Source organism: Aulonocara stuartgranti, assembly GCF_965226115.1.
Source record: "Aulonocara stuartgranti genome assembly, chromosome: 9".
Taxonomy (NCBI): Eukaryota; Metazoa; Chordata; class Actinopteri; order Cichliformes; family Cichlidae; genus Aulonocara; species Aulonocara stuartgranti.
Genome location: NC_138960.1, coordinates 28,114,163 through 28,127,222, shown reverse-complemented (window position 1 = coordinate 28,127,222; position 13,060 = coordinate 28,114,163). Strand labels below are relative to the sequence as shown.

General features: G+C 40.6%; 1 protein-coding gene across 1 annotated transcript; it reads left to right on the top strand.

Annotated features, from left to right (window-relative positions):
* Positions 1 to 5,913: 5,913 nt before the first annotated feature.
* Positions 5,914 to 11,122, top strand: LOC309714244 (uncharacterized protein). The gene is made up of 6 exons (XM_082546546.1): positions 5,914 to 6,261; positions 7,955 to 8,002; positions 9,644 to 9,754; positions 10,070 to 10,186; positions 10,461 to 10,541; positions 10,636 to 11,122. Exons 1-6 carry the CDS (start codon positions 6,139 to 6,141, stop codon positions 10,684 to 10,686), a joined length of 531 nt encoding a protein of 176 aa, XP_082402672.1. The 5' UTR covers positions 5,914 to 6,138; the 3' UTR covers positions 10,687 to 11,122.
* The last annotated feature ends 1,938 nt before the right edge of the window (positions 11,123 to 13,060 follow it).

Here is a 13,060-nt window from a genome sequence, read left to right as displayed (position 1 = left end):
TCTCTTTTACACGATGCTAATTGTGCAGAATTATGTTGCAGCAAATTGTTTGAATTTTACTTTCATAAATCATATCTGAGCTGATTCCACGGATTTTCTTGCATGCTTTTGCATGATGGGCAGGATTAGTTCATTTCTGTGTCTCTGCATTATTACATTATCAAACAATCAAAACGAATGAAGAGCAAAGTGCAAGTAACAGCAAAAGTAAGATAGATATAATGTAGATGTTTGTCTTTTGCCACATTTGTTTGGAGCAAGCGTTGCTGAGTCTTTGAGTGCAAGCAAAGAATGATGTAGGAATGCAAGATGAGCACAAAGAATTCTCATTTCTGTGTGAAGCGACTGAATCAGAGTCTTTTGACTGAGTTAAACTCGCACTGGGTTTGTGGGGATTTTTTTGTTGTAGTTTGCAGAAATTTGGAACCAAAAGCAGACTCTATAGGCAGGTGGGTTTAACATAAAGTTCACCTTTAATGGTGAAAAAAACAACAGACCAAAATCCAGAGAAACAGAATATGTAACAGAATTCAAATACAGGGATGGAGGGGAACACATAGGAGACAAACACATTGTGACAAAGATAAAAGGAAACTGAAGTTAATAAAGAAGCAAAGGCCTAACTACGGGGGAGGTAACAGCTTGGTGCACAGGTGGAAGAATCTGAGATAAGGTGCTACAAAATACAAGGAACAAAAGACTAATATAACATAACTAGAACAAGAAACACTTCGCACAGGGACGAAGACTGGACAAAGAATTACGGGGCACACCAGGAAAACAAGAATTTAACTCTTATCCTCATCCCATCCTGAAATTAGCGCTTTTTATCCTGTCTTCCTCCCATCATCCCTAACCAGTGACAGCATATGGCTGCCCCTCCCTGAGCCTGGTTCTGCTGAAGGTTTAGTCCTGTTAAAATGGAGTTTTTCCTTCCTGCTGTTGCCGAGTGCTTGCTCAAAGAGGGGTCATTTGATTGTTGAGGTATTCTCTATTATTGCAGGGTCTTTACTTCATAATGTGAAGCTCCTTGAGCTGACTGCTCCTGTGATTTTGGTGCTATGTTAATAAAATTGAACTGAATAAACTCTACAACATATCTATGTTCAGAAAAAAAAAACTAAGAAAACCTAATGACAAACCTAAAACTACAACCATAAGGAAGGTAACCAGGGAATAATTGTTAAACAGAATGTAAACCCAGAGACTCGGATCACTGTAAATACAAGAAATCAAAAAGTAAATCTCAGGAAAACTGTGACAGTTAATTTGCCCTTCATGAAAATTATTTTTCAGGCATTGCTGTCTTAAATATTTCACTAAAAGCCATGTAGGCTGAAAACAAGCCTATTATTTTATTCAATGTGGAGTTTTTTGTTTTGTTTTTTTGTTTTTAATTTATTTGAATCATCTGTGTCAGTTGTTTTTATTAGTCCAGAAAGTTTGAATGAAAAAGTCAGATCCTAAGGTGGATCTTATTTTTTCAGTTATTGAAAACAAGCAAAAGAGGCCCTCTCGTGTGTGTCACACACTTAGAGGTTGGCATGAGCTGTGTCATGAATCAAAAATATGACTTCTGTGGATTTAAAAAGCATCTCCCTCCTGTTTCACAAAGGTTATGAAATCCTTCCTCTTAAAACTCTTAAAAAATCATGTCTTATATTTTCTGACTTTTTGAAAATGACAACTAATTATAATGTGGCATCCATAGCTAAAAGAGTAAATTTCTCCTTCAGCCTGCCTGTCAGGGAAGAAAAAGAAAGTGGGAGGGTGCTTATCCTGAAAATGTCAGTGCACACATTTACTTGCTTATACTAAAACTTAAAAGAATCCCCTTTAAAATAATCAGAAAGTGCTTTTCAGCATCCTTTTATTTGTATTCTGTTTCAAAATGCAAATGGGATATTTTCCTGATTTTATGGGCTAATATCAAATACTTTTCTACAATTTTAAAGCCACACAATACATGTATGTATATGTGTTAAAACATTTGGGACGTCATGTTTCCACAGCCCCGATGACATACCATTTAACAGACTATCTACACAATTAATATTTTCTGTTCCTGTGAACAGAACCACACAGAGATGGTACAGGTGTGAGACTAAGGGCAAAAACTCTTGCTAACTAATGATAGTGCATTTAAGATTAACTCAAAGAGTTGGGATAAAAGGAAAATCCAGACTGTAATCAGTCTTTGTTCAATGACAAACACACAAATTGCAGCACAGCTGTGTTGTTTTTCCTGAGCCTCATCTTTGGCTTCCTCTGCACTTTCCACATGATAGCACTGAAAGCCTCACTGCTATTCTCTCCCTCACACCTTTCACATAGCTGTTACCAAAGCAGCAGCACACAGAGAGTGGGGGGAAAAAAAAAAGACGACAATGTGCTGTAGAGGAGTATTGATTCGCAAACAGACCTTAAGGTTGTTCGCTTGTACAGAGAGGTGATGGATGGAATATGAGTTGCAGTCTCTCATTTCTCAGCAGAGGTTATAGTTACACGGCCCTGCACTAATTATACACACACGGAGTCCATTCATTAGCGTGCTACACGTGGGAGATCTCTTCATGAGCGACGTATCTGCACAAAGCAGCAGAGACACGCTGCTTTCTGGTGCATGCCTAAATGGAGGCTAAATGGCAGCATGAAACAAACAAGCTTCATCCTGGTGAAGAAAGAGGCTAATTTATTATTGTGTTAGAGCTTCATATCATCTGAAAGCATTTGCTAGTTCAGAATGGGCGTTTGGAAGTTGACAAGACAACACACCAAGTCAAGTCAGTGGTACCTTATGTGACAGAAATCTCTGTTATTTTACTCATATTTGGTTTTAAAAAGCTGTTACCTGCTGATTTTCCTTTAGCTCTGGCAGAAACATGAAGACCTTGTATGCACTTCATGGCGGTGCAGAAAGCATGAGGAGGTCTGGGTTGTTTCTGTGTGGCGTGTGTGTGGGTTTTCACCAGGTGCTCCAGTCTCCTGAGCCCCTGCATGGTGGGCTAACTGTTGATTCTAAATTGACTGTAAGTGTGGATGTGAGCGGGTGTTTGTTTTTGTGTTAGCCCTGTGACGGCCTGGCGACCTGCCCAGGGTGTAATCCCACCCACTGTCAGCTGGGATATGCTCCAGTCTCCCCATATGGAGAGTTAGCTTTGGTTTTCCTGTTTCAGTGAGACCTGAAACACTGGGGGAAAACGCTTACACATTCATTTTCTTGCACGGATGCAAAATATTTAGCTGAAGCCCACAAAGGGTTAGCTTAGCTTAGAATAAATACTGAAAACAGGAGGAAATACCTCCTTCAAAGGCAACAAACTCAGGCAGTCCCTGCCAATGGCTAAGAAAGTTTGCCACATAACCCCGTGACCCCTAAAACCACGTCTTGCTTTTAAATACTGTTTTTATACAGATTATACAGACCACATTTATCATGTTAAATGCTGAGCTTTATAAGCAAGGTGGGCACTCTTTATGCTCTGCTCAGCTAACTGCCTCCTGAAATAGGTGCAAATTCATGTAAATCTTAGAAACATCTTCTTCCTCCAGACTTTCCCTTTAGGGGTCACCACAGCGAATGACCTTCCTCCATCTGACCCTGTCTCCAGCATCCTCCTGTGTCACACCAATCCTCACTACATCCATGAATCTTTTCTGTCCTCTTCCTCTATCCACTATCCCTCCTCTGCCTTTCCTTTACAAAGTTAACTTTGTTTTGGGGAACAAAGCAAGGAAATATACATCCCAGAAATACTATATAAAGAAATCTTATAGCTGTCATAGTACAAAATCCCTCATTACAGTAAAATAACTTTAACTTGGTTTACCGTTAGCCCCATTATGTCAATAATCTTTGCATTTCAGCAGAAGGAACACTCATTCTAATAACAGTTCACAGCCAAGTCCTGCTGCTGTTGACATCATTACAATGCAGTGCTGAACACCATAACAAAACTATAAAGGCCAATTTTCTGAATATCAAAACCTGGACAATAAAGTCACTTGGATGGATTTAAAGGAAAATGTTTTATAGCACTTTTCACAAATAAAGCTGTAAGAGTCGACCTTGCAAAGCATCCATTACCTTATGAGTCACTTCTCTTAATCCAGATGTTGTTACCTAAGTCACATTTTCTGTTTTCACTCATCTGTCATGCTGCTGCCAGTCAGTTTGGTTTCCTACCGTCACTCGCACGAAAACACATTTCTGCAAGTATTTATATCACAAATTACCTGTCGTCAAATCCATGGTTAAAGACACGGGGACACTTTGTGTACAAAATGAGTGTTTTTTTTTTCCTACAAGGTCAAAGGCTGCTCCCCATAGAGCATCATCACCAGACACAGTGACAGCAGCTGAAAGCAGAGATACCGATGAATGACACTCCCTGTAGGGGAGCAGGGAGGGGGGAGAAATAGAAGTGGTTCTGCATAGCAGTTTTACATACTTAACTTTCTGAGATGCTTTAAAAATAGTTACTTTAAAGCTGAAAGCGCAGAATGAGTAAAAGATCGTGTAGACTTGTAATTTTCTCAACATGTTTTCATACACAAAATCACCTGCTGTTTTAAATTAAAGCACAAAGTCTGATTCCCATTAGGAATGACAGCAGAATTAATTACCCAGCTTGTCGAGCAACATGACTGGCATGTTTGTCCGCCAGCAGACTTGTGAGGATTGACTGTCGAAGCAGCGCCGGTTACTTTTCTACCCATCTCTTCCCCTTTTCTTCCTGACTAAACATCGCCTTCATCGATTCACATCATTAGCTCGCAGCTGTCTAGCCAGTGGTCTCGCTGAACCTCCTGGGAAAAGGTTCGCAACAACATGTCTTAGGCAGCGTATCTCAGGAAATATAGGAAAGGGAGCTGGAATTCAGAGCTGGGGGATGAAAATAAATAACCATGTTTCATTCTCGCCACTTAAACCGTGGCTCACTCAGAAATGCTCTCACAATCTTTTTCAAGTTGTCTGAGTGAAAAGCTAAATCTTTCCCTGATACGCAAAGTAGTATGAGTGGCATGTGGGCTTGACTCGGACTGGGAATAAAATTTATTTGATTTCCATAATTTTCCCAGCAGTGCATGTCCTACTGGGAGGCATTTCCTCTGTGAGCGAGCGCCCAAGGCTTGACGAATTTAAAGTAGATTCATTCTCTCGCCCCCTCTCGTTTCTTTTTCCCATCCTGTTACACACCTTGACAGACTGTATCCACTCGTGTACAGCTTGTCCCATCATGAGATGCAGTCTTTATGTCTTCCAGCGTTTTACCGGCAAATAAATTCCTGCAGAGAACTGCCAAACCCTTAAAAATGATTGCCAGTTCATTTAAAACATACTTTTAAATTAAAAACAAGTTCCTGTCTCTGTCTCAAACACTCAAAAAAATAAGAACTCCTCCCAAAACCAGGAAAAAAAAAGGTATCATGTTTTTTTTTTATCCACATCAGACAGTTGTGATTAAATCTGGTTTGCCAGTGTTTAGTCAACACTAGTCTGGAGGCTGAAAGATGAATTAACGGTGTCTGTGGCTCCTGCATATTTCACTGAAAAGTCTGCTGAAGAGTAATTACTGTAATTCCTTAACGGCTCACTGAAGTGTTTGGATCCGTTAAGGAACTTTATAAACAGTCACAGGACATATATGTCCCGAAAGCGCAACGAGAGAGAGATGTCTACAGAGCCGGGAGACAAATTTGCTTCATGATGCAGGATTTCTTCAAACTACCACTTTTTTATGAGTTATGTACAGAAGTCTGACAACACAAGTTTCCTCTCTGCGTTGGTGTTTTTTAACACACACACTTTGGAAGCTTTTACACTGCAGCTTTAAGTGGAAAATGGCCTTCATACTCCCACTTGGGTCGGGGTAGCTGGGCAGGGTGGGTGTTTTCTTTCTTTCTTTTTTTCTTTTTCTTTCTTTTTTCAAACCAAGGCCCCTCAAGATGTCTGACATGTTTCTGCAGGACCACAGGCCACTGGTTGGCGCACAGCAAAGGCTTGTGGTGGGCTGTTTGTCTGTGTGAAGCTGGCATAGCCTCCTGTTCCCCTGCATCTGTTCCCCATTAGCAGAGCCGAGAGTATAAAGCAGGGAGCTGACAGGAGCTGAGGACAGTCTAGTTCCTGCCTGGATCATGGGGTTTACTGTCTGGCTGTGCGTGCTGTGCCTGCAGGCGAGCCTGCTGTCACACGCCTTCGACTGCTCAGGAGCAAGCCGGGGAGAGCTGTGTGTCAGCGGACAGACCGCAGACGGACAGGTAAGAGACGCACTTCTAATGGATGTGATAGTTAGCAGAAGACAAGGGCATTCATTATGTATCAGTCATCATCTCTGCTGCCGTGACACGACCGGGGTAAGTACAGCCTGTTTGAGCCCATTAAATGCTGTTTGCTTGCTGTTAAGCGACATAATAACCAACTTTTAACGCAAATGAAACTGAAAAGAACTAAAATTATTAGGCTCGTGTAAAGTAAGCGTGCTTTAAAAGTTGGTGATACGTCTCTAATGTTGCATTGAGGTAGATTTGATTCCAATTTTTACTATAAATTTGAGTTAAAGTACAAACTAATAATACAAAGTAGCTGTTTGTAGTCTCTTTTGTAGAAATAACCCATATCTCCACTCACTGAAATCTTTTAAAATATGTGTAGCACATTTGTTACTGTTCACCAGCATTTTCTCTTATTAAATATGAAGAAGCTTTGGATGATCTCATAAATGGAATAAATGTTTTTAAAAGTTTGCACTTTAAGTACAAGTTCCATACTTGTTTCATTTGTTTCTGCTCAGACACAGCATGATTAGTGTTTATATAATAGTTTGGCCAAAGGAAACCAGTAAGTTTGCTGGAATGTAAGTATGTCCAGTCTGGCTCCTTTAGAAAAAAAAAGGCTGCTGTGGCGATTATAGTGGCCAAATGTGTTTCGAATGGATGGAGACGTGTACAGTCTGACCCTGACCTGTGGAGACATATAATTTTTTTTTCTTCTTACAGAAACAAACTCTCATTGTAATGGTTTTTACAGCCATAATGACACTCCACCAAAAATATACCCTTCTGTGGAACAAAATTCTTCAGCTCCCCTTTTTTTGGCTTTTCATGTGGCTGCTGCCTGTTAAACTTTAACTTCGTGGTTAGCGTTTTGCTGGGGACAGTCCTCATGTTCTGTCCAAAGTAATCACCCTCATCTGGACAATGCATTTGACATCAGGAGGAGAGAGAGGGATTCTCACCCACACATGAAAGAGTCTGAGTGGGGAATTCTGTTCCGTGTGATTTAGTTTGCGCCACATATGTGCTCTTCTGCAGCAATTATTTGTAATGTAATTACAGCACACGCAATTACAGGCTTCATATGTGGTGGGAGCTAACTAATACCAGCAACAGCATCCTTTTCAGGATATATTTGCTGCATTTGGTTTAGTTTACTTGCGTTTCCCTTTTCTCACCAAAAGGCACTTGTGTTTGTAATGGAGTGGTATACACTAAATGTGTAATTTATGGGACTCGTCAGCTCATAATGTGCGCAGCAGCAGAAAACTGGATGGATTGTGGCAGGGTCTGATGAATATCCTAAACATACACACTTAAAAAACATAGCACTTTACTTTATGAGGTCATCAAGAGCCAACAGATAACAGCTGCAGCTTTATTCTGCTCAGACGTGCTGTCTTGTTTGGTGATTGGAGTGCTGAAAAATGACTTGTTTTGATGAGTTATAACATAAATTATGATGTATTGTTAGATGGGGCAGTGTGGCCTGGTTCTTCTGGGATAGGAGAGTATTTACACACTGTGAAAGTGACTGAAAATCTAATCTCATTCACAAATAATCACGCAGTCATTGTCATCAGTGGAGAGAACAACTTTTCCCAGAAGCCACAGTAACTGAACTGTACTGGAAAATGAAAAATAAAGCATGAGTGTTGACTTTCTTTTTTGTCCCCAGTCAGATGATCAGACGCAGCAGAGGGGGCTGCCCTTACCTGAAGGACTGGTATGTGCCACTTCCTCTTTACTTTCACATCTTATATCGAATTCTTTAGTTTGCTTTTGAAGGAAACCTTCTCGGAGGAGGTCTAAACACAGGGAAACTGCTTTATGGTCACAGGAAGTCCACTGCTGAAACAAGATAATGAAAAACACATAGTGGTATAAGAAACTGAGAAAGAGAAGACCAAGACTTATAGAGGGGAATTAAATGGTGTGGAAAGGGGTGGCTGTGACAGGCTCATTTTTCATGTCTCTACGCCAGAATTAGTCACTATGTTTTTGTGTGACTGACCCATTCTAGGGAAAAGTGGTATTTTTGAACATGCTGAGGGAATGTATCTAAGTTTGGCACATACAGGCAAGAATAAAACACCTTACAAAGGACATTTTTGGCCATAAGAAATCACAAGACAAAATCTTGCACAAAATCTAATAGAATAATGTATAAAGTGATAGGATTTTATAACTAAAAAGATTGAGAACTTTATTTTAACAGTAATCTTTCATGTCCATCTATTAAACTACGTCAAAAGCCTTACTACATTTATCTTCCTGTTAAAAGGGAGTTTTTCCTTCCCACTGTCACCAACTGCTTGCTCATGATAGTAGGGTTTTCTTTCTAATATTGTAGGGTTTTTACCTTACAATATAAACCACCTTGAGGCAACTGCAGTTATGAATTGGCACCGTATAAATAAAATAGAACTGAATTGAAACACGAGTTTGGACAGATATGGATATTACTGTCAGTCCACAAGTTGCAGATCTTATTTTAGAAGGCAACACATAACTGTGTTAATCAATGCAAACTGCACGACTAGATGATTGGGTTACTGATAGAAATGGTAATATGATGTAACTGTCACAGAGACATCAGGCAGTGAACCTGCGAGCTCACAAGAGCATTGCAGCATGTGCATCCCTGCAGCTTCAGATATAGAAACAAACAATAATGTATGCATATTGCAATTAACCTTCAGCTCTGAAGTGTACAGCTGTTGTGCCACAGCCAATTGTAAAATATTCCATCCCACAATGCTGAAAACAGAGGCAATCAACAAAATGTAGGTCAACAGCAATCACTGTAAGTACTTTAAATGGTATCGCGAATGATTGCGAGACAAATATTTTGCAGCTAACATAGTCATCTTTGTGTTCAGCGAAATGGAAAAAAAGGAGGAAGTATTATGCTGGAAATGATCTAGTTATTTCCACACTTGTGTAACTTTGTGGTAAATTTGTAACTGTGCTGCAGACTGTGCTGCAGGGCGATGACTCCACGAGCCTGTGCCGTTTATTCCCCAAAGTCCCAAATGGCAAACAGAAACCTGTTGTTTCTCAAAGTGCCAATCCATTTATTTGGAATTTGAGAAGCTTAATGGCAGACTTTATTTTCAGCAGATTGATGCAGGAAGTGGTTGGACCAGTAACAATAATAATGTTGCAGTTTCCTCCTTTCAATGTTGCCGCTTGACTTTAAGCCTTCTCAAAGAACAGAGGCTGGATGTGACCAGGAGCAGGATAAGGAGAAAGGGCCAGGCTCACAAACTATCCACTGCACACAAGACTTGACGCACGTTATCACACAGAGTAACAGGAGTTGTTTCCCTCTGTGGTTGTGGTTGTGACTGTCTCATCGTTGTAGGTTTTCTTCAGACGTAAGAGACAGTTGGAGCGGAGAGATCACACCCACCTGAGTCACTCCAACCTGCCCGGGGCCGTCTCTGTCAAAGGCTTCCCTAAAACTCTCATCCAGGTAAATCATTCTTGTTACTCACAAGGGAGTCAGAGGGAGAAAAAGCCTAATGCGGGGAAGGTGGTGACTGGTTCTTAGTGGCGGTGGCAGCTGCCGCATGGTCCAGAGAAGCTTTAGTCATAGTGGATCATATGTATATGCTGGGGGAAAAAGAAGAAAAGAAACCACATTTCTTACCAACTCAGTAAAAGTAAAAATGAAAGCATTTGTGTTAGACCAGTGCTTCACTGAAGAGGTGACAGCTGTGAGATGGTCACAGCAGAAGAAATGGATGTGTGCATGTATGTACTAATCCCTGTGTCCGGGGTTTCTTAGGCTGATAGGTCCCGGCGACACTTGGTTACAGCTGCAAGCAAGAAAAAGACTAAGCGTAACAAACTCCGCCCTGGCTCCTTCTCTCTCATCATCAACGAGAAAACCACCCCCGTACAGGTGAGTCTCCATGGCAACCTCTGTGCAGAGAAACAGCTGAGGCCGGATGTGCAAGCAGTCATAAGGCCACCTTATATGGTTTTATTGACTCAGATTGGTGTGCTCACCTGTATAATCTGTCCGAAATTGCTTTTTTTTTTTCATATCGGGCAATCATTCAGACGGCGGCGTTTCAGTTTTTTGAGTGTGAAGTTATAATATATGCATGAAGATGCAGAAATGACAAATTGTAAAACGCACTGTAACACCGATTTGTCTGGGATCGCTTTTTCAGTTGACCAGAGTGAGGAGACAAGTGAAGCTCGATCCAGCCAAGAGGGGGAAATCGGGTCGCTCTGGAGCTTTCTCTGTCCTCGTGAGTCATTTACAGTGTTTATTATCCTGCACGCTGCTTTAAAAATAAAACTCTGGCGTGCTGTGTTTAAACGACGTGTCCCTGTGCTCTCCAGGGGGATCCTCAGACCGATGGACAGAGCGACAGAGCCGAATGGAGCACATAAAGGACAAGAACTGGAGAACACACAAAGAAAAAAGTTTCTTGTCATTCTTGCAAAACCTAACAAGGGCCTGCGCTCAGTAGAAATGTGTCCAGATGTAACCCCAAAACGTGTGGAGAAACCGATCGCTGACATGGACAACATTCCCAGTAGAAAAACCTCTGTTCTGTTCTTCTTGTTCTAACTGTAAGCTAGCTTACATTTATCAGCTGGTCTACATTTACATGGATACTTTTATATATAGTTTTTAATTTCTAATATATTCCTGCATGTTGTTGTTTTTTTTTCATCACAAAAAGATCCTATATTAATATTCTTCTTTGCCATTTTGTTGTAACCTATTTAATCACAGAATCCTTATGAAGATTGGGGTTATATTTTTGCAGAAATCTCCTCTCCTGTGTTGTTGTATCAGGTTTCAATAAAAGTTAAGAACAGACGTATGGAGTGGAGGTTTTTTAATGTTTAAGCACTTCATGCTCCACTGGAGGATTGCACACATTGCCCTTTTGTCCCCCCAGAATGACTTGTTATGTTTCTATTCAAATATGAAGGATTATTAAAAGGGGAGTATCAGGTAAGCTGAAATGCCACTAAACCTTCAATTACAGATGGCAAGTGTTACAGGTATAGTACATTGCTGGCCATGAAAAGCAGCAGGATAGACCAACAGGAACCTGAGAGACTCCATTAGCATTACAGCAACCAAGGGCAAATGTGAGAGAGAGAGAGAGAGAGTAAGAAAAAAAATCCAAATGTAGTCCACGCCATCTGTTTCAGGAGTCAGACTTTTTTTTCTATTTTAATATCTTGTGTCATTTTTAATTCATTTGGCCATGAATGGAAACACATTATGGTCTAAACCATAAATTCAGTTTGAGTGTTTCTGCAGGACGCTGACGTAAAAATATGCACAAATTCACATCTTTTGTGGGCTGCTCCGTATTTTGGTAGATCAGATTTAACAAACACCTGCGTCACTACAGTGAGGAAAGCTATACGGGAATGACTTAATCGATGAATGAGGGGCTGAAAATCAAAGAAATAAAAATGAAATATGTACAGAGAAAATCCCAACTAGGAGGAAATCTGATGGAGAAAACAAGCCATGCAATCTAAGTGAATAGAGTGACTCATCCTCCTCTCGTTTACTGATCAAAGCCCACAGCTCATGACGTAGATACACGGTGCTTACACTCTTTTTTTATGGTTTTATAGACCCATACAGAGGCAAACAACAAAAAAAATGCTATTTATTCACTTGGAATTTTCCCCAAAGCACATAAACGGCACTAGAAATGCTTCAGCAGCTCGCTCTGGCAAAATATAGACATGCATAAGGCCTGGAGCCGGTCGTTCAGTCACTGGATAACCTGAATTAGCTGGTTGTGAGGGGCCTCTGTGTCGTTTTCGTCACAACCCACAGCAGCATGGCATCCTGATTTCTCTGAAACACTGATGCAAATTAAGACCAATATCTGATTAATCCCATTTCAGAGCAACAAGACAGACACAGCCCGAGCCGACTCCTCTGTAAACACACAAGCACATAGATTTCTGTGACAGCTGCCAGCAGGATATCATTTGACAGACTGTACCCTTGAGCTAATGCATCCTGGGAACTCCTTATTGATGACCTGATAGAACAAGGGGGAAAAAAGTGTTCTCACTATCACCAGACACGGATGCTTTGAAAATAGATTTCAGCTTCATAAAGTCATTTTGTCTTAATGATATAAATGTTAGTTTGAGGGTGAGTCCACACACTATGCGTCATCGTGTGTGGCCAACACAAAGAGATCCTCGTAGATGTGTTTTAGTCATTCGTTGCGGTGGTGACACTGATGTGTGCGGTGTTGTTTCCACTCTGCTTTGGCTGCAGTCATCCCTTTGAGAACAAAGCTAATGTTAATCACGGCTAAAAAAGTTACACAGAAGCACTGAATCTATAGAACTGTGGTGAGAAAGCAGAGCCACATGCGAGATTTTCCCATAAAAGCTCAGTCATGTTCATGCATGTAGTTTGTGGCTTGCAGTCAACATCTTCAATTTCTGGAAACCACTACGTAAGTATTAGTTTCTTGTTGATGAGTGCATCTCTTCCCAAACAACATGCAATGGGGCAAACACAGTCAAAAGCAAGTTCTGTGAGAGTCTGTCCTTAAGAAAGTTAGGCTGATTTTCATAACAGTATCAACTTCTGTTTTGTTTTATTTAAAGAATTAGGATAGTTTTCATTTTCAATCATACACTATATTGACGAAAGTATTTGCTCATCTGCCTTCACACAAATATAAATGTGAGTAACATCCCATTCTTAATCCTTACGGTTCAACTCCTCTTGGAAAGCTTTCCACAGATTTGGAAGTGAGTTCAT

What these genes read in the sequence shown, in the direction of transcription:
- LOC309714244 (XM_082546546.1), top strand. Translation starts at nt 6,139, where the DNA reads ATGGGGTTTACTGTCTGGCTGTGCGTGCTGTGCCTGCAGGCGAGCCTG. An exon ending in GACAGACCGCAGACGGACAG is followed by an intron (nt 6,262 to 7,954) that starts GTAAGAGACGCA and finishes TTTTGTCCCCAG; the next exon opens with TCAGATGATCAGACGCAGCA. An exon ending in CTGGAGCTTTCTCTGTCCTC is followed by an intron (nt 10,542 to 10,635) that starts GTGAGTCATTTA and finishes TGTGCTCTCCAG; the next exon opens with GGGGATCCTCAGACCGATGG.